Raw genomic sequence first — 20,944 nt, forward strand, 5'->3', positions numbered from 1 at the left:
AAGTACGTATTTCATTAGGTAAATTGGTACCCGCCTGCGGGATTCGATCACCGTTGCATCGCTCGATAGGAAGCACCGGACGTCTTATCCTTTAGGCCACGACGACTTCAAATCTTGAACCTAAATATCTTGCAAGCAGGATAACATTTCAAAACAATGCTTACATGGCTTTCAGTTTCATTAAATTAATTTACCTTTTAGTTTCAGTCGAATTGATTCATAACCAAGACTTATGTCTTAGTTAGGAACGTAGATTAATCGATGTAATAGAATACACCATCTTTCCGTAATTGCGAACCATTTCCTGTCTAATTAGGATTCCACCGAGTGAAAAATATTACTTGATCGAGTATTGAATCTTGTACGAGTTATTAGAGCTCTTCTAGTTTTTGTCGAATATTTTTTTAGACTACAAGACGCCTGTTAAAGTCATTGTTGAAATGATATGTAACCTGTTGATTTGGCTTAAATTCTCAGTGAAATCAATATAATGTGGTAGAAATAAATGTAAGGCAAATTTTCTGATAACTGTATACAAGATTTACTAGGTATGAAAACTCGACACGATTATTTTTACAAAGTTTTTTTGATATGAATTATCTCAACACTTTTGCCACTTGAAGAATAGTTCTTAATGTCAATTTGTTAAATATGTCATAAGTCAATCGTCAGACATTGTCTATGATTATACAGCAATTTTTGTTCATTGTACGAATTGAATTGACTACCGTTGTATTCGCTTTAATAAATATTAGTCTGCTGAAAAAATACTAAAATGGTCTTAGAAAGTACTATGATCTGTGTGGACAATAGTGACTACATGAGAAATGGAGATTTCTTGCCGACACGACTGCAAGCTCAGCAGGATGCTGTTAATTTGGTATGTCATTCCAAAACACGATCCAATCCTGAGAATAATGTCGGATTATTAACTCTTGCAAACGTCGAAGTATTAGCCACACTTACTAGCGACGTAGGACGTATCATGTCCAAGCTCCATCGCGTCCAGCCAAACGGTGACATCAATCTATTGACCGGAATCCGCATTGCACATTTAGCTTTAAAACACCGTCAGGGAAAGAATCACAAGATGCGCATAGTAGTTTTTGTCGGTTCCCCTGTCAACACTGACGAAAAGGAACTCGTAAAACTAGCTAAAAGGCTAAAGAAGGAGAAAGTCAACTGTGATGTTGTTTCGTTTGGAGAGGATTCAGAAAACAACCCCCTTTTGACTACCTTTGTCAACACACTAAATGGGAAAGACACATCGACTGGGGGAAGTCACCTTGTGTCTGTGCCAGCTGGAGGCTGTGTTGTGCTTTCTGAGGCTTTGATAACAAGTCCTCTGATAGGTGGTGATGGAGCAGGCCCTTCTGGCTCTGGTTTGTCTCCTTTCGAATTTGGAGTAGATCCCAATGTAGACCCAGAGCTCGCATTAGCTCTACGTGTGTCGATGGAAGAACAAAGGCAACGTCAAGAAGAAGAGTCTCGTCGTCAACAGACCACAACTGAAGGCGAAACTGGCACTGCCACTGAAGGATCAGATACAGCAGTAGAGAGAGCCATTGCTATGTCTCTCGGTCGTGATGCAATGGAACTCTCTGAAGAGGAGCAGATTGCGCTTGCAATGCAAATGAGCATGCAACAAGAAGCACCCCAGGCTGAAGAGAGCATGGATGTTTCTGAAGAATATGCAGAAGTTATGAATGATCCAGCATTTTTACAGAGTGTGCTTGAGAACCTTCCCGGAGTAGACCCACAGAGTGAAGCCATCAGAAATGCTATGTCAACAATCAAGAAGGATAAGGATGAGAAGGATGAGAAAGACAAAGACGGAAAAGGATCCACATCTAAAGAGAATTAGTTTATTTACTTTTTCATTTTCTTTTGAATAGATACATGTTTGTAAGCTTCAACATTGGAACATGACAGTGTTGATATATCTATAAATTTAAATAAATAACACTTTATTGTACACCATCATTATTTCCACGAGATCCAATTCAAACCTTCAATTTTGTCATACACTGTAACAAAAGAGCCTCTGAAAAATAAAATTAGAATAATTAAAAATAAGTGATTTTCGATATGTATGCTCTGTTTTTTACTTTTAAATATTTCTGCATTATTGAGAAGAATCAAAGCCAGCCTCATCTGCTTTCGATTATGCTGCTTAAATTAACATGAATGGTGAAATAAATATTTCACATTACTAAATAGCTTACTGGACCAAGGTGGTCACGACCCTCAGTAATGAGGAAACGACAGAGAAGAAGAAGAAATAGCTTACTACAGAGCAAGTAACCATTTCAGACATGGGCTTTTATTCCTGTTTGTATTTATTTTATTATGCACTATTGTGAGTGTGGCTTAGGGGGCTAACACTTTTTTATTTTTTTATTTTTTTTTATTGCCTATATGTGTGGACGAGCTCACAGCCCACCTGGTGTTAAATGGTTACTGAAACCCATAGACATCTACAACGTAAATGCGCCACACACCTTGAGATACAAGTTCTAAGGTCTCAGTATAGTTACACATCATTGAACACCACCACTCACTACCAGTAATTACACAATTTCTTCAACCTTGCATTGTTTTAATTTTATTAGATTATCCTTTAATGTTTATATATACACTTTATTGTGTATTTGGTACATGTTATTTAGTTAGAAAAGTTTGTTGTAGCCACCATAAAGTTTAAAGCCAAATAAATGGCAGATTCTATTACAATAATTGAAACAAATACATCAGGTATTTTACCCATATTGGGTAGGTACATATTATCTGAGGTTGTAACTTTGATTCATGTGCCTTTAATTAAATGGTTGAAAATGTCTAATTTTTTTGTATGGTTCCCGATGTAACCTATGAACTTTAACAATGCATATATTCTGATGGTGATTCAATTGAAAATGCAACTGGGCATTAAAACAAAATCCATTAAGCCAGTAATGAACATTCAGTGAATAAGTATGGCTTACCCATGTGAAAAGATGACAGAGTTTGATGATCTTTTGATTAAAAAAATAACCCTTTATCCTTTAAAAATTACATAAAAACAAAATGACTAACATGCGTCTTTTTTAAATTGTTTACTTTGAAATTTTTTCTTTACTTCCACCAACTGCTGCCTGCGTTTTACTTCATCAAATGGTTTGTAATTCTCTGAAGAAAAATAAATCATATTTAAATGTGTTTAGACCATTCATTTGACGTTCTAGCGGTATTTGTTTTTGTGGAATGAAATTTACGCAGAAAAAACTGCTCAATTACTTATAGGTTTTTAAGTTTTTTAATCCGCCAACTGGTCGTTTCATGTATAAGTTATAAGTTCTCTATTGAATAGTGACATCAGTATTCACCTGACGAGGATATCTAAAGAAAATGTGCAACGAAAAATCAACCAACAGACAAATCACACTGCCCAACTCACGTTAATTCTGACCCGGCGAGGTATCCCGGGGTGTGAGTTGGCTGCGCCGTCTATACAGGCTTCGGTTAAACCACTTACCGGGATGCCCGGCAGCCGTGATAATACCGTCGACCAACGTCAGCGTGCAGTGCCAAAAATGCTATTCTTTTTTTTTTAGCTTAGATCGGTGGACGAGCTCACAGCCCACATGGTGTTAAGTGGTTACTGGAGCTCATAGACATCCACAACCCAAATGCGCCACCCACCTTGAGATGTAAGCTCTAAGGTTTTAGTATAGTTACAGTGGCTACCTCACCCTTCAAACCGAAACGCATTACTGCTTCACGGTAGAAATAGACAGGGTGCTGGTATGGTACCTACCCGTGCGGACTCACAAGAGGTCCTACCACCAGTAAACCAGTATTCAAGTGAAACGCGTCACCTCGCCTTTATAGCCTGTAATAAGCTCACACTTATCTACCCATCAAAAGGGCTGATGCGGGTTGTTGGTGGTGGGGGAAGTTTAGTTGGTGCAACAATGAAATGCTCCGATAAACATAAGTAACGCGTAGATAGAAGTCTGCGGATCCCCTCCCGACCCAAGAAAAGATAAGAAGTGGCTGTATTGTCTTTGAACTCTAATAGCTAGGCATTATTGAGAGGATTGTGTCATCGTCATCCCAAATTAACCAAAACTTAAATTGAAGGCCAAATTGAAGGGTGCATTCAAATGAAATTCACGCAAAATCATTTACCGCGTCTCTTCGTTAGTTGGAGATCGCGTGACCTATCTACTCAGGTATTCGTAACTTTGTATGCGAATAAAATAATCTATTTATTAATTACGATTTTGTGTGATATTTTTCGGGTCATCATCTCGTTTACCATTGTTGAGTAGTAAAAATGAACTCTTTATGTCCTCGAGCTGCGGCTTAAAACTCTTCGTGCTTTGTGGCGCGGCTGAAAAAAAAACAACCCAATGCCATTTATGAAGCCAATAATCTGTCTGTTGGCAGATTAACAGCCTGGCCACGGGACATTCGCCGATGCGAATATTCGCGCGGTGCGAACGGCGAAGCGTCTAGCGACTAAAACAAGCGCATAGAAATGTACCTAACAAGCCACGCGCACCGGCGACCGGCGAAGCGACCGGCGGAATGTACCGAGCGAATCACGCGATGCGGCGGGCGAGCAAAACAAATGCATGAATACGGACGGCGCGAGCCACGGAGTCGAGCGGTAGTCGCGGCGAATAGTGCAGTGATTAAATGAGTTTAGTTGTTTTCGCCGCGAAAAATTAACGCCGAAATTTTTATATTTTTTATTTATTTTTTATTTTTAAAGTCGTCGTGGCCTAACGGACGTCCGGTGCAATCGTGTTGAGCGATGCACCGGTGTTCGAATATCAGGCGGGTACCAATTTTTGTAATGAAATACGTACTCAACAACACTCAACGTTCACGATTGATTTCCACGGTGAAGGAATAACATCGTGTGATAAAAATGAAATCTTCAAAATAATAATTTGCGTAATTACTGGTGGTAGGACCTCTTGTGAGTCTACACGGGTGGGTACTACCACCCTGCCTATTTCTGCCGTGAAGTAGTAATGCGTTTCGGTTTGAAGGGTGAGGCAGCCATTATAACTATACTTGAGACCTTAGAACTTATATCTCAAGGTGGGTGGCGCATTTACGTTGTGGATGTCTATGGGCTCCAGTAACCACTTAACACAAGGTGGGCTGTGAGCTCGTCCACCCATCTAAGCAATAAAAAAATAAAATAGCTGAAATACTAGCTAGACCAGCTATTTGGAAGTCTAGCCACCCAAAGTATTTCTCGTACTTCTTGTGGAATTCTCCATCTATAGGTATACTCCGATTCTTATTCAAATCATGTACTTCACAATCTTTTCCAAATAATAGGTCCTGAACCAAAAAACTATTAATTTGTAAGCAATATCGAGATAATTTCGATATAGACATTTCGCTGTCGGACTTCCTTACTAGTCGCGGCGGCGAACGTGAGTACCCGTGGCCTGCAAACGGTGCTGCGCGAATGGTCGCCTCGCCCACCGCTTCGCTGTTCGCACCGCCGATCCCCGTGGCCAGGCCGTAATGGCCGCCGAAAAATCGATTTCTCAATAATCGATTATCAGACATTAAATGTTTATGATGAGAGTTTAAAACATACATTGCGGAAATCTCTTCCCAGTCGTCTGTCTGATATCACAGTTGTCAGGTGTATCCTGAGTTTCGAGCGTGCCTGTAAAATAAGCCAAATTTAATCAAAAGCTATGTCTTAAATTTGGTATGTTGTACCTATTCCTTGCCAAAGCTATCGAAGGGTGGCACGAAAGAACCGTTATAGGTATTGATATACAAGGGGCTAAGCATCCCACTCAAGTAGGAAACCTATGGAAATGAAACGTCAACAAAAAATTCGTGCCACTGTGACGTCATCTGGCCACAAAACATGGCGGTTTTAGTGCTGCCCAGAAGATTTTAATGTTAGTAGGTTTTATCGATAAACGTTCTTGGCTCATTTTATTTTAAATATTGTTGAGTGAATGTATTTGTAGAATTTATACTTTAATAGGAAGTAAGTATATTGTTATGTGCAAAGATGATGTGATTTAGATATTATGTGAAATCTAAGACGAGTTCGTGCTTCAAATTTGCCAAGTAAACGATATGACGATTTTTAAAATTTGCTACACTGATTTTATAAAGTTGTCGTTTGCCGCAAAACATAAAGATATGGCGTAGTACAGTGCCATCTGCCCATTTCTAGCATGCTGAATGTTATCGTATATTGAGTATGTGTTTTTCTTAGACTATTACAATCTATTTTAATTGTTTTGCTGACTCTAAAGTCCGTAACACACTACCGCAGCGCACCTCAAGGAAGGTACGCCGCACCATTTGAATTACTCTCACTTGAGAGTGATTCAAATTTTAAACTTATCAAGGGACCGCCTGATAAAAAAAAACACCTACAGAACATTTATTCGTTAATAAAATTACAAACGTCATTCCTTGTGACTTCCTCTCTAAAATCACTTAATTATTAAATATTTAACGAGTTGACAATAGTGTTATAAAACAATTTTTTTTAAATAGTTCCGACGACTTTCTTGAGATCCTATAAAATATGTTTTAATTATTATTTTTGTATGTTTTAAGCATGATAAAATAAGAAATTTTATATAAGCAATCATATTAAATCGATATCAAAGTCAATAAATAATGTACAACCCAAAACAGACGGCCGAACTGACGTAACAATGACATTTGGCGCGCTAAACATGGCGGATTTTCTGCCTCATTAGACGGAGACGGAGATATTTACGTATATTCATGTTTCATTTTATGTACGCACTGAAATACTGTTATATTGTTTTCCTGCGAGTTAAAGTGCTGAGTAAGAACGAGATAGATATATGTTTATGTATATGCCTTCAAAATGGGTGCTATTTATATAAGCAATTGTACGTATAGAACAATATGTCGTGTCCCTACTATATAGGTCTATGAAGCATCCCTATTACGACATAGTGACGTGACTTAAAGGACTGACATGTCTGAACGAGAACTATGAAATATTACTTGGTATCATCCAGCTCTTCATTTCATTAGGGTATTCTTGTTTTGTCGACCGTAACTTGTTGTATACAGGAAAACTTCTCGCGTCTGCGTAGAAAAATTATTTATCAATTCAATCTGAATCAAACTGAAAACAAGTAGAATCGGCTTATTTTTCGAAACTGCTTTCTTCTCAACCTTCGGTTATAAAAAACCATTATTTTGGTTTAAGCGGCATTTTTGCAACTTTACACGAGAACCATTTAAAGTTCAAAATTTGTTAAAGTATTAATTAAATTATTATAACAAAAACTACTGCAGCTATTTGAATGGAGTAAACTTAATTGAAGTTCAATTAAATACATTGAACAGTTGATGCTAACAGCAAATAAAACAGGTAATTACAAAGATAAATGTCGCTTGTAGCAAATAAATAGGAGTGAACCCTCGATAAAATATAAATTTAAAAGCATTAAAAAATAATAAACACGCGAGAAAAAAGTAAAGCGTTTTGGCTATTTCCATCACAAAGTATAGTCACTTTCATTAACCAACTGTTGTTTCGAAAGTTTCTCTCGAGTTAGGCAGTCTGACCATTCTTATTTAAAGGTAGACAGGCTTGCTAGTAGTAATATAGGGCGTCTTATGAGACGACACGGTAGGTACCACCACCCTGAATAATGCGTTTCGCTTTGTGAGGCTGGGACAGCAGTTTTACTCCAAAAATTGAGATTTAGAACTCATGTCTCGAGGTGTGTGGCGCCATTTACGAAGTGGATGTCCATGGACTCCGGTGGGCTGTGAGCCTACCATACTGAATAAAAAAGACACAGAGCGTGGTCACGTCAAAAATATTTAGTATTCACCTTGTGGCCTAGTGTCTGATAGCTTAATGAGTTTATTAGACCTTGGACTGAGTGACGGAGCACGGCAAAGAGATCTTGGTGCTGTAACAATGAACATAATTACCTAAATTGTCACATACTTCTCCGCCTTCAAACGAGATTTAAATAGAATCATTTTCAAGCTGTATGTTTTTCTAAGTCCTTTGCATTGTCAAGAGACAGTAAACAGAAAAAAAAGTTTGGATTTATATTGCTGCAAATAATAATATAATATGTAGAAGTAAAAAAAAAACGAGATAAAATAATTACACACGCCGGAAATAATGAAAGCGTGAAGCTAATGCTTGTTATGGAGTCTTTACCATATTATTATTAATTGTGTGGGCTAGGAGACGGGATCTTACATAATTTTTAGACTATTAATTAGTACCGAGTCTTTTCGAACTATTATGTACTAATATACTTCCACATTATCCGTCTGCTGGTATTAGTTGGGCAAGAAAATTCTGTATGCTTTTATTTGACTCTTAGCGGACGAGCTTACAACTGACCTGTAACCTACCTAGCGCCTTCCCTGATTTGTAAGTGTTACTTAGCATCTTAAAACTTCCCACTTAGTCCTGCATTGAAACGATTGTGTGTTCCGATTTGAAAAGTTAGAACAGAAAGCTAATCTAACACAGCATCGAGATTTCGATCTAATGCTTTAAGGTCATTTACTTTGCGGTGACTATAAGCTCGCTAAATGTAAAAGCTACGGCGATTATATATATATCGTCAACTCGTTTGAATTTAATCTAATAAGTTGGGATAACCAGCTTGATATGGCACTTTATCCTAGATGGGCGACTCAACAAAATACCATGAAAATACTTCAAAGTTTTTGGTAGTATAATATTACGGTGTGATTTTCAACAAAAGTTAGGGTAGTTTTTGATTTCTTTTACTAATTTCAATAGGAAATTCTAGTTTTATATGCATTACTAATACAAACAATTTACGATTGTGTGGAGACTAACATTTCTCGAGTCGATTCCTGCACGGCGACAAACTGTTACTCAGCACTGCGGTGCCAGAGTTCGGCTTCGCAAAACCAAAGGTCTCCTTTGCGGCTGTCCAAAACAAAACGGCAAATGCTATAGTAGCAATCAGAACCGGACCCTCGGCTTCCCACAGACAGAACCCGACATGAACTAAACGCCAGACTATCATGTTCACGAGAATGTTCATGCATACATCCCTGTTCTGAGTGCGAGCTGAAAGTGAGTATTTGTTAGGGTCCGCCCTGTGGCCGTTTTATTTGCAAACTTAATCCTATAAATTTAAGTTTTATTTTTTATCGCTCAGATGGATGGACGAGCACAAGTAGTCACTGGAGCCCATAGACATCAACGACGTTAAGCAACCATCCACCTTGAGTTCTGTCTAAGTTTTAATTTACAATGCAAGGCGAGTTGTCATTTAGAGTATATGTATTCGTCAAATCTATTACACAATTTATTTACTAGGGTAAAACATACTGCTGTGTCAACTTAAACCCATAAAAATAAGAGAAGTATAGGAAGCGGTTCGCGAAACATAAACAGAAAAAAAATCGCAAATAAAAAACATGTTTTGTTTTTTAATTAGCACCTTCATTTAATGACTTTCAGTAGGCAGCGGCTTGGCTCTGCCCCTGGCATTGCTGAAGTCCATGGGCGACGGTAACCATTCACCATCAGGTGGGCCGTATGCTAGCCTGCCGACAAGGGCAATAAACAATAAAAAAGATGGTTCGACTTCTATACCAGTTTCGGTATACAATACCAAAAATACTAAAACGTGCACAACATTAATTCTAATTTGTTTTTGCAAAATAGATAAACCCGAATAAGCACCTACATGATTTCAATTTCATTAAATTGTATTTGATTGATTGGAAGAACTTTAATTAAATACCCATGTTTATTTAAATTTACGATTATAGTAAGAGCACATCCTATCTTACTATTCTGATACTAAATCTATAACGTAATCTAATAGGTTATGTTATATACCACACTCACGTGTCGATTTAGGCGCCTCCCTTTTCTTCACTGTTAGCGGCGAACGATGTTCACAGACCTCCGCTAGAACATAACATAACTTGAAAATAGAGGCCGCCGCGGCCTGGCCATACCTATAGCTTTGCTGGTGGACCATACATGGCCAACGGAGATCACTTAGGTGGTAGGAAGGTGTTACCTTCCACGGCGACAACAGTGATGGCAATTTATGTGTATTATCTATGATGATGGAGACTTATTGAAGGGTGGTGATCATCCTCAACCCATTGAGTTTCTTGCCGAATCTTTTCCGTGGGTCGCGATTCCGATCGGTAGTAGATTCAGCGGAGCATTGTTCTTGCTAGAGCTAGTGTTAGCAATTCTCTCAGGTTGAGCCCCTGAGCTCGCCTACCGGTCCACGTGAAGTTGGAATAGCCCCTTAGGCTACCAACGATTAGGTAGGGAAAAAAGGTGATCATCCCCCCCAGGTATTATTTTTACCTATTATACATAAGCTGTGGCCCCTTTGAGAGATTCAAAGGGAACGGATGAAAACCTTGTGTGGTGTCTACCATTACTATTATAAAGAGGGAATGAGGAGTCCTAATTATCAGTTGAAAATGCAATAAATTTCTCTTCAAATATATATGCCATGGACATTTACTACAAATGCTCCCGCAAAATCGTCAATACCACACTTCAATTGATTTTTCATTGTAATGAAAAAACACTGGTTAAATTGGTCTTTAGTGTAGCGTTTTGGGTACGTTATCGCCCGCCCGGAGACCATCCAGGACGGTGGTCTCTGTGGGAGTAGTGGGTAGGAACCCACTGCTGCCACAGAGCAAGCGCGCTAATTAGATTCAAGAGTAAAGCACACGCTGTGCAACACAAACGAAATTTCGATCTTATTTCTCAAGGTGAATAATGTCATCGTTAAAGTCATGAAGTCATTAAAAACTAGTAAGTAGGTATTATGAAATAAATAACTTAAAAAAATCCTCGCCATTTCGCAATAAAAACACAAAAGAATATAGTGATTGAGTATGTACCTACCTTTGTTAATAGCGGTAGACAGTTTTCTACGATCCATTGTTGGCGACGATCGCGGTGTTATTCTTTTGAGGATGGAAGCTTTAAAAAAATTTTTATATTCATTCTTAAGTACACTATATTTTGTGATGATTAGCTGTGTTCTTAGTCTGCACGGATAATCACCACCATGATGTATATTTCTGATTCGCATCAAACTATGGGCGTTTCGTTTTGAAAGGTAGGGCGGCTGTTATAAGAAATAACTTGAGACGTCGACCTCCTCTATATTAAAATGTTTTTTTATCAATGAGGGTTTACTGGTGGCCCGAAGGCCTTTCCGGTTTCACCAGGACAGATGGGCGAGCAAAGACTCAGCCCGGAGGGATGGGATTTCCTACGAGGTGCCCCAACGCCTCCGAAGCAGACCTAATAACTCAAGAGCAGCTGCTTCGCGAATGAATCTACTACCGGATCAGATACAAGTTAAGGCCTACGGCGACTCCTTCGTCTGTTCTAGAAAACTAAACCCGGTATGGGTTAGGGGCAGTATTGTGAACCCACATAGGTTACCACTATTCTGTCTGTTTCCCGAACCATTCTTGTGTCTTGATTCTATGATAGCATTATACAATAAACTTTTAATTAATACTGTGCTAGGACTCTACACTTCAAAGAAAAAAAATGAATCTCTTAAACTATCATTCCGTCTGTCTGTCGAGCCAACAGTTAAGACCGTTATTGAAACTTAGATAACTAAAAGTCCGACTGGCGGGGCTTTTGTGAGTTCGGTGTTCCGGGCTGTTTGCGAAGAAGATATGGAAATCATGTTAACACTGATTTGTATATTATATTATATAGTTATAATAGGTATTATAATCAAATTTGTATAATTACATAATAAATACTGCTCTATATTTATATTATCTATATTCCTACACCGGAAGGTTATAAATTTCTATCTACTCAGTAAACGCTAACGCTAAAATGGTGATGCCTTAGGCCAAATATGGCCCTAATCGCACTTATCTGGCTCTATTCAAATTCCAGGCGTTAAAAAAAACTCATCTATTATTGATGAAAAGTATATGAAGGCATTGCTAGTTACCGGCGCTGTCCTTCTGAGGCGGATCACGTTTTATCGTCAGCTTTGTATTGAGGGACGTGACTAAAGGCTTCCCGTAGCCGGTGTTGCTGCGATCTTGGCGAAAAAACAAACTATACTATTAAATGCTCGATTAACGTCAGGCTGTCAATGACCTTTTTTTCCTATCTATGCTGATATCCTTGAGCTTCGCCCTAACGTGTAGGTGAGCTCACGGGGCTCAAACCGGGAGTGTGTTTAATACTGGCCCTAGCAAGAGCAGTGCTTCGCAGAATCTACCACCGGATTGGAAACGCGACCCACTGAGAAGATCCGGCGAGAAACTCAGTGGGCTGTGTCTATGGGTAAATTTACTCGTCGAGACCTTCGTCGCAAGCGACGGGTTCAGCGAAGACGGTGACCGACTGATGCTTTGAAAGAATACAAGGGTAAAACAGTATAAGCATAATTAAATTTACTTTTACGGTTTAATCTCGCGGTCATTGCTTTTTTTTCGGACCTTTCGAGTATTTTACTGAGGTATCTCGAGGTATACATCGACATTTAAATATTTCGCATACTACCGTCAAATTTTTAGAAAACAAATTCTTAACTTTTATGTTTCTTAGTCTGCAAATAAAGTAAAGAGAACGTCGGAATCACTAAAATTAAAACAATAAAAGCGAGATTAAGCCATTAACTTAATGGTTTTAATTATGTAGGTATTGGTTTCACGAAAACCGAAAAAATTTCATGTAGAAATCCTGCATCCTTTTGGAAACTTTAGTGGGTGGGTACTTTTTAGCCGTTATAAAAAATGAGGAGGCTCTCAATTCGCATGTATTTTATGTGTATTACCTTAGAATTTATTCTAGGCGAACCAATTTTCAGATTGTGCTTCTCATGTGGTTCCATTTAAATTTTATAAAGATCTGACCCGAAGTTTTTTTTTTTTTTTTTTAGCTTAGGTGGGTGGACGAGCTCACAGCCCACCCGGTGTTAAGTGGTTACTGGAGCCCATAGACATCTACAACGTGAATGCGCCACCCACCTTGAGATATAAGTTCTAAGGTCCACCACCACCCTGCCTATTTCTGCCGTGAAGCAGTAATGCGTTTCGGTTTGAAGGGTGGGGCAGCCGTTGTAACTATAATTGAGACCTTAGAACTTATATCTCAAGGTGGGTGGCGCATTTACCTTATATATGTCTATGGGCTTCAGTAACCACTTAACACCAGGTGGGCTGTGAGCTCGTCCACTCATCAAAGCAATAAAAAAAAAAAAAAAAAAGGTCTCTCTGTACAGTTACAACTGCTGTCCCACCCTTCAAACCGAAACGCATTTGTTTTGGGGGTTATCCTTAATAATGGACTTCGACTTGATGATATTCTCATTTTATTTTGTCGAATTCGCTTTTCTTAATTGTTAAAAAAAAGAATTAAGATGTATTTTCTGACTTAGGCACCTATTAATACTAGGTTTAAACAGTTTCTTCCATTCTCGAGCTATTAAAACGTAAAACTCCCTTCTGATCAAATTATACTTACTGGATGGAATCGGAACAGTTGGCACGTTCGCAGAGTTAATCTTCCTGTTAACGTTTGTTAGCAATACCTCCACAACTTCTTTGCTCGGCATCCTCGTGACAGAGTTTAACGTTTTCGAACGTGCTAGAAGAAAATCATTTGTTTTTTTTTTCTTTTGAAGTGAAACTTCCTTATCGGCGTTGGAAAAAAATTTACCGTCACATTTTTCGGTTACGCGTCACATTTTTCCGTTACGCGCCATCTTTTAATTAACGGCTGTATGTTCTGAAGTATGGATGCGCATTTGAGAAACCGACCTCATGTCTCAAGGTGGGTCACGGAATACATTTTGTAATTGCAATAATCCCAGGTAACCCACTTAATATCACGTGGACCGTGCTATTATTGTTATTACGTAAAATAATAGGAAGAAAAGTACCAGGGTATTATGATATCAAAGAGATGTATTATTATAACTTTACTCTGACGTACAGCCTTCTTTATTAATTAACGGCTGTATGTTCTGAAGTATGGATTCCGATTTGAGAAATTGACCTCATGTCTCCAGGTGGATTACGGAAATCATTTTGTAATTCCAATAATCTCAGGGAGCCCACTTAATAATATCACGTGGACCGTGCTATTTATTACTGTTATTACGTAAAATAATAGGAAGAAAAGTACCAGGGTATTATGATAGCAAAGAGATTTATTAATAATTAACGGCGGTATGTTCTGAAGCATGGTTTCGGATTTGAGAAATCGACCTCATGTCTCAAGGTGGGTCAAACTTCACGAACCTCAGGAACCCCATTTAACACCACGTGGACCGTGCTATTATTATTAATTTATAGGAAGAAAAGTACCAGGGTATTATGATATCAAAGAGATGTATTATTAAAATGCTGTAATAATCTTAGTAGCAAAAAGGTAAAGTGAAATAATTGTATTATTTGTATTCATGTCTATGATAATAAAATCCTTTTGTTTAAACTTTATCTAATTTAACTTTATTTAACCAATTTCTAGAAAGTTGCATGTAGATCATTTTTCGAAAAATAAGGCCATAAACAAGTTTCACTTCTTACGTGTGTACACTAGTACACGCACACATTTTTTTTTTAAAGGAATTCAAAGAATTTATTTTTATTAAGCTTCACTGTCAGTAGACCGAGATTACTGGCTTATGTTTGCAGGCTATTTTTTAAATAAACGTCGGTTCTGCGCCGAACAATGTAAGTTATGTCAAAAAAAATAGCATTTCGCCAAAAACATTCCATTGGACTATAAGGGAAATGATATTTATTTTTGTAGCGTAGATCGGTTCACGTTTTTTTATTTTTTATTGCTTAGATAAATGGACGAGCTCACAGCTCACCTGGTGTTCAGTGGTTACTGGAGCCCATAGACATCTACTACGTAAATGCGCCACCCACCTTGAGATATAAGTTCTAAGATCTCAGTATAGTTACAACGGCTGCCCCACCCTTCAAACCGAAACGCATTACTGCTTCACGGCAGAAATAGGCAGGGTCGTGGTACCTACCCGCGCGGACTCACAAGAGGTCCTACCACCAGTAATTACGCAAATTATAATTTTGCGGGTTTCATTTTTATTACACGATGTTGTTCCTTCACCGTGGAAGTCAATCGTGAACATTTGTTGAGTACGTACTTCATTAGAAAAATTGGTACCCGCCTGGGATTCGAACATCGGTGCATCGCTCAAGACGACGCCTAACAAGACTAACGACGTTGCTAACACTAACCGCAGCAAGAGCCGGGCTTTGCAGAATCTACCACCGGATCGGAAACGCGACCCACTGAGAAGATCCGGCGAGAAACTCAGTGGGCTTTATCTGTGGGTTAATTTACTCGCCGAGCTTTTCGTCGCATAAGTTAAACAAAGTATTGTGGACGACAGACACTCACTATCGACGATGTGTCCCGTCGATACGTTGTGTCTGACATTTAGTCTCTCGTGTGGAACAGCGCTAGAGTTCGACGTGTTGCTTACTGTGCGAGCTGTCAGAAAACAAAACATATCTCAATTTAAGACACTTAGATACGGTATACATAAACCACACAAGTTTTACTGCTTGTTAGAGAAATCATCAATCGTCAGAACTTAAATAAGTTGAAAAGACCTCGAGTGGTGATTTCTCGTCATTAAAATTCAGTCACCAGTAGCAGAGTATACCAGTTCGTTGAATCGTTCGTCATTAATACTAGTATAAACTGCTGATCTTGGGCAATGGTAGACGAGTATTTTTTGCCCATTGTGGTCGGTACTAATGTTATGACAAATTCAGTTGTGAATCAATCACACGTCTCCGTTTGAAAGGTATGACTCGAGGTGGTATAGTTCAGCTTATGTATGCTCAAAATCCGATTGATAAGAATTATCTTCTTTTTACCTTTATTCCACTGTTTGGCGGATCAGTGCAGCATATATTTTTGCATTCAGGCCTATCATAGGTTATCTCTTTACTCACATCCTCCCTTCGCATATCTTCTTTTACACAATCCATCCAAATATTTTTAAGATACCCCCTCAAATTATCGTCTACTTTCATACCCAGGGTCTTATTGACCACATAACCATCTATAACATGCCCATACCATGATAAACTACCACTCTATCAATGGCGGTACCTTTAAGGCTAGCAAGAGCAGTGCTTCGGAGAGTAAGCTTGCTCATCAATCACTTACACCATAAAGATATATAAAAATGTACTATTATGGCTACTAGGGTCATCACAATGTATATTTACGTGTCCCGATCGAGGTCAATAGTTTTTCTTGTATTTCCTTACGGTTTTGCTGCGACGAACTTTTGCTCTGCGATCCTAGAGTGAAAAGGTTTTTTGCTGATTTTGAACTTGTTACTGATGTCCATATTAGCTGTTCAGACGATCTGACACTGACAACATTCTGTCAGATAGAACGTTTGGTAGTAGCTAACTCAGTTTATAAAATTCATAGACAGCCTAAGCCGCAGTAACAACCACTTCAAGATTATCTTGCAGTAGTACTTCTGCTGTTTTTCGCTTAGAAAGCATACGGCCCGTCGATACTCGCAGTGACCATACATCGGCTTAGCTATGCCCCCTACGCCCTATGCCCAAACTGAGCCGCCGCCTAACACTGAATCTGTGGGCTGGTGAGTAGAATTTCACCTAAGGCTGAAAACTGGGTGACGACATTCATTTCTTGATAGCACGTGGGCTGTACTGTTATGTCGACCGTCTCACCCTTCAAGCCCAGAAATAGGTGGTAAACCATAAGTGGCGTGACTGCGCTGCAAAATGGACGAGTAATTCACCATTACTACCCCATAGAACTAAATAACAATCATCAAGTTTCATGCCGATCTTCTCAGTGTGAAGCCAGAATAACCCCTCGAGGCTACTTGCAGATAGGTAGACAAGAAAAGACAAACCATCGTGGGAAGGCTGGCAGATGTGAAACATTGATATTATTTTGTACAGATATAGATGCATAAAAGGATAGTTTGCAACAGGAAATTCATGTGGCTTAAATAATGAAAAATGAAATATGAATATTAAAAAACAGTCGCTTGCATATGGCGACGCGTCGCCACACCGCACACACTACTACATAGAGGCTGTATATACATATACTATCATACAGTGTGGCGACGCGTCACCACGGCATGCATCGCCATGCCAGCAATCAGTTTTAAGTGCGGCTACAGATGTTTGACATCAAAAACTAAATAACATGTAATCGCGAGAGGTAGATCAGTATTGACTAACTGTAACAGCTCTTGACTGGGGATGACGATTTACTGCGCGGCACTCTTCCGATCACACCGGACACTGTCATGCCCTTGATCTCTTGTCTGAGCCCTGAAACCAAGTAGACTGTGTAGACTACAGTGTGAGATTTCAAATTATTATTGCGGTAATCTGTTGACAATGAAGATCACCACTTCGCTCGTTGGTTATAACTGAACTGAATCCCTGATAGTAATTGTAGGGCGTATTCTTTTCCGGCGCGGGTAGATACCACCTTCCTATTTTAGAGGTTGGGGCAGCCGTTATGCTATATCTCAAGTCAGACAGCGGCATTCACTTAGTGAAGTCTGTGAGGCAAACGGGCATCGAAATGCGTCGAATTCACCGACAACTCAAAATATGAATACAGTTTATGCATATACATTTTCTCTTTTGTTTCATTGTTAACGTTTTGAAGGAAAACATCCAATACTTAAAATAATAATTAGCACCAAAGCTTGTCAACAACTGCTAAATAAAATAAAACAGTTGACCAAAAAGAAAAGTAGTTGACTCATTATTGACCGGATGCGGTAGAGCTCGGCACGCAGTAAGGAATGGCGGGTTCATTTTATTATAAAGGTTATGGGGAGGTCAGTATGCAGCTAATCCTACTGATCGAAAACCAATAATAGCTAAAGCCAATTGAAAGACGATAGGCTAGCGGTCAATAAAATGTTGATTGTTAGTCTCTGCCTATATTTTTTATATTTAAATATCGCATTGTTTGTCCGCGATGAACTTCTAAACTAATTAACTGATTTTAATGAAACTTAGCACACATCGTGTAGTTTGGTCCGGCTTGAGAGATAGGAGAGTTTTTATCTCAATTTATAATCACAATACATTTTTATTGAAAATTATTTGTTTGAGCTGTAGAAGTTCGTAACAGATGGCGGTGTAGATTCGTTTATCGAAATGATACTTTGCGTTTGAGTTAGATAAGTATCTAATAGATAGAGTTTTATTAAAAGTCCAAAAGTTTCATTTACGCTACAATTTGTGTGTTTATATATTTAAATAAAGACCAAGGCTTTATCTTTTTATTGATCTTGAATCATTGAAGTTGGCGCTCTAAAGATAATTTCTGTAATAATACCGTCAGCGTACAATGACGCGATAGTTTAAAAAAATCGATATTTTTACTCATTCAGCCAGTCATATTGAAGCATGGCCAGGCTTACTGGTTTATACATAAAATCCTTTCGTCCGAAAGGTTTGCACTGACAAAAATATAATATTGTATAGTATAAAACGATTCGAATTGTCGCAACTCGTATGTGAGTCCACATCACTAACGGGACGCGTTGCTCTCCCTGTATCTGGCCCGCGCGGTGGGGGACGACGACGCGGCGCGACTGCGCGGACTCTTGCGGTGTTGCCCGCGATCCGACTGGACACTCTCCGCTTTCTCTTCTAAACAAAAGGAGAGTTCTAAGCTTTCATTGTAGAGCTCGCATATGCCACTTAGTTTTTTTTCAGGGATTTTATGACCTGGTAACTAAGACCTTTAGGTGATGTCTTATTTTAATTTATATTCTTATTATATGGATGGAAATATGGAGTGAAATTAAATGATATGGGATAAAATATAATCTTAGTAAAATGGTGGTCATTTACTGAGATTTTTCAGTGGACTTTTTGGAGGATCCCGAAAAGTTACGTCTAGCGGCTTTGTTTCATTTTCCCACATTTGTGCACTTCCACGAATACTAAACGGTTTATAAATCACCGTTATTACACATTTAAACCTCAAGAAACACTAAATAGACAAAATAAAACAAATCACACAACTTCACTCCTCGCGTTCCCGCCAAAAGTCTATAACGGCTTAGCACGTATACAGATTACATATTCACAGATTATATCACCTATAAAATTCAAAAGGAAATAGTCAATTAAAAAAAAAATAACATATTTTGGTCGATTTATTTAGGCAGGTATTAATCGACAATAACAAACTATTACATCTCAATGGAAAGGCAACACGTTACAAGTTTGTAATATAGTATATTGAAATGCAACCAGCATTACGCTTAAACAGAACAATTTTTAATAAGATGCCTCCAATGAACACTACTCTAACTCAAAATTTTGAAACTTTCGTTTTTCACGCAAATCGCTTCACTATTTTAAAAGTATTACAAATCATTATTGATTGGGTTAGAAGCAAGAGTAAATCAGCTAGTTACACAAACAAAACCATAAATATATCTGCAATAATAAAGATTTTATCAACTTTTTTCGTTTAAACGCTCCTTTTTTTTATTTTTTTTTATGGCTTAGATGGGTGGACGAGCTCACAGCCCACCTGGTGTTAAGTTACTGGAGCCCATAGACATCTACGACGTAAATGCGCCACCCACCTTGAGATACAAGTTCTAAAGTCTCAGTATAGTTACAACGGCTGCCCCACCCTTCAAACCGAAACGCATTACTGCTTCACGGCAGAAATAGGCGGGGCGGCGGTACCTACCCGCGCGGACTCACAAGTGGTCCTACCACCAGTAATTCTCTGTAAACCTACGAATTTGGAGTTAGCGTAGTGTTCATTGGAGGCATCGAATACAGAATGTACTTTCTCGACTACATACCGCATTACGTATGTCGTGACGGAATGAACGAGGTCATCTTAATTACAATGCGTTCGGCTATTTTTTTTAAGAAGTACAAAAATAAAGATTATAATATACACTTTTTTTAAATCTTTAATTGAAGTTGTAATTTTAAAGTGACTTTTCATTCCGACACGCATTTGGTAGAATTTTTTTCTAATTTAACTATGCCATTTCAAAAATGACACAGAAAACAAAAATACTAAAGAATATTTTCGTTCTGGCAACAAACAACTCTACAACAAATTCCAACATAAATAATGTCAAGTTTCAATACAAATTTAAAAACTTCTTAAAAATCTTTCATAAATTTTTCATCACATTTTTACAACAAATTTAATATGTGAACGCAATTTCAGTCTACACTTTTAAAATAAAAGAGTAAATACTAGCTACAACTATTGTCTATGGATTTCATATCTGCGATATTCGTATCTGTGGAGTTTTTGAATCGTTTAGTGCACAGCGATGTACCAGGCTGGAAGCTGTGCGTCGATATTCTCCTCTCCTTCTGCTTGGCTCGGCTGGCGGCCTTCATCTCCATCTCGACGCAGTGCTCCGCGAACATCAGCTGCAGAGGCGCGTACATGTGCGGCAGCAGGGCCAAGTCGCTCATTGTCACCTGAAAACAATGTACAGTAGATTGGGGGGAATAGAGTCTAGAGTTAGAATAGGGACAAAACTGGGATGTCAAGCAAGGCCAGGTCGCTCATTGTCACCTGAAAACAATGTACAGTAGATTGGGGTGAATAGAGACTAGAGTTAGAATAGGGACAAAACTGGGATGTTACAATACTTTTGTTGAGTTGTTAGATTTAACTTTGTTGAACTGAAAATGATTAAGAATATTAAATAATTTAATTTAGTCATCAAAGATTTGTAGCTCATTAAAGATATTAGAAAGTTAGGTTAGGAAAAACTCTGTTGTCCCCGTACGTAACCTGATTCACCCAAAGCTATTTTTTTAAATTTTTGTATATGTTTTGTAATGAACTGCCTATTTCTGCCGTGAAGCAGTA

General features: G+C 38.5%; 2 protein-coding genes across 21 annotated transcripts in view; one reads left to right on the plus strand and one right to left on the minus strand.

The window, feature by feature from the left end:
• Positions 1–692: 692 nt before the first annotated feature.
• Positions 693–1,975, plus strand: LOC778515 (proteasome 26S non-ATPase subunit 4). The gene is given in 1 exon segment (NM_001098340.1): positions 693–1,975. A coding segment is annotated over 1 exon segment (1,089 nt). The 5' UTR covers positions 693–775; the 3' UTR covers positions 1,865–1,975.
• The window catches only part of LOC101744488 (ribonuclease Z, mitochondrial), a 31,953-nt gene continuing 12,847 nt past the window's right edge, over positions 1,839–20,944 (minus strand). For 4 of the 20 annotated variants that reach the window (XM_062673262.1, XM_062673261.1, XM_062673253.1 and 1 more), the window contains 16 exons: positions 20,400–20,547; positions 18,610–18,726; positions 17,290–17,382; positions 16,285–16,359; positions 15,443–15,535; positions 13,532–13,654; positions 12,009–12,101; positions 10,925–11,002; positions 9,881–9,952; positions 8,864–8,956; positions 7,866–7,946; positions 7,024–7,107; positions 5,609–5,680; positions 4,262–4,375; positions 3,076–3,168; positions 1,839–2,027 (listed from right to left, as the gene is read on the minus strand). In XM_062673262.1, coding sequence (XP_062529246.1) covers positions 1,984–2,027; positions 3,076–3,168; positions 4,262–4,375; positions 5,609–5,680; positions 7,024–7,107; positions 7,866–7,946; positions 8,864–8,956; positions 9,881–9,952; positions 10,925–11,002; positions 12,009–12,101; positions 13,532–13,654; positions 15,443–15,535; positions 16,285–16,359; positions 17,290–17,382; positions 18,610–18,726; positions 20,400–20,547 — 1,473 coding nt within the window. In that variant the 3' untranslated portion in view covers positions 1,839–1,983. Of the gene's footprint in view, positions 2,045–3,075; positions 3,169–4,261; positions 4,376–5,608; positions 5,681–7,023; positions 7,108–7,865; positions 7,947–8,863; positions 8,957–9,880; positions 9,953–10,924; positions 11,003–12,008; positions 12,102–13,531; positions 13,655–15,442; positions 15,536–16,284; positions 16,360–17,289; positions 17,383–18,609; positions 18,727–20,399; positions 20,548–20,944 lie in introns of those variants that run through there. The other 16 variants (XM_038016738.2, XM_038016737.2, XM_062673256.1 and 13 more) reach the window with 15 other exon arrangements.

Source organism: Bombyx mori, chromosome 17 (genome assembly GCF_030269925.1).
Source record: "Bombyx mori chromosome 17, ASM3026992v2".
In the NCBI taxonomy this organism is placed as follows: domain Eukaryota; kingdom Metazoa; phylum Arthropoda; class Insecta; order Lepidoptera; family Bombycidae; genus Bombyx; species Bombyx mori.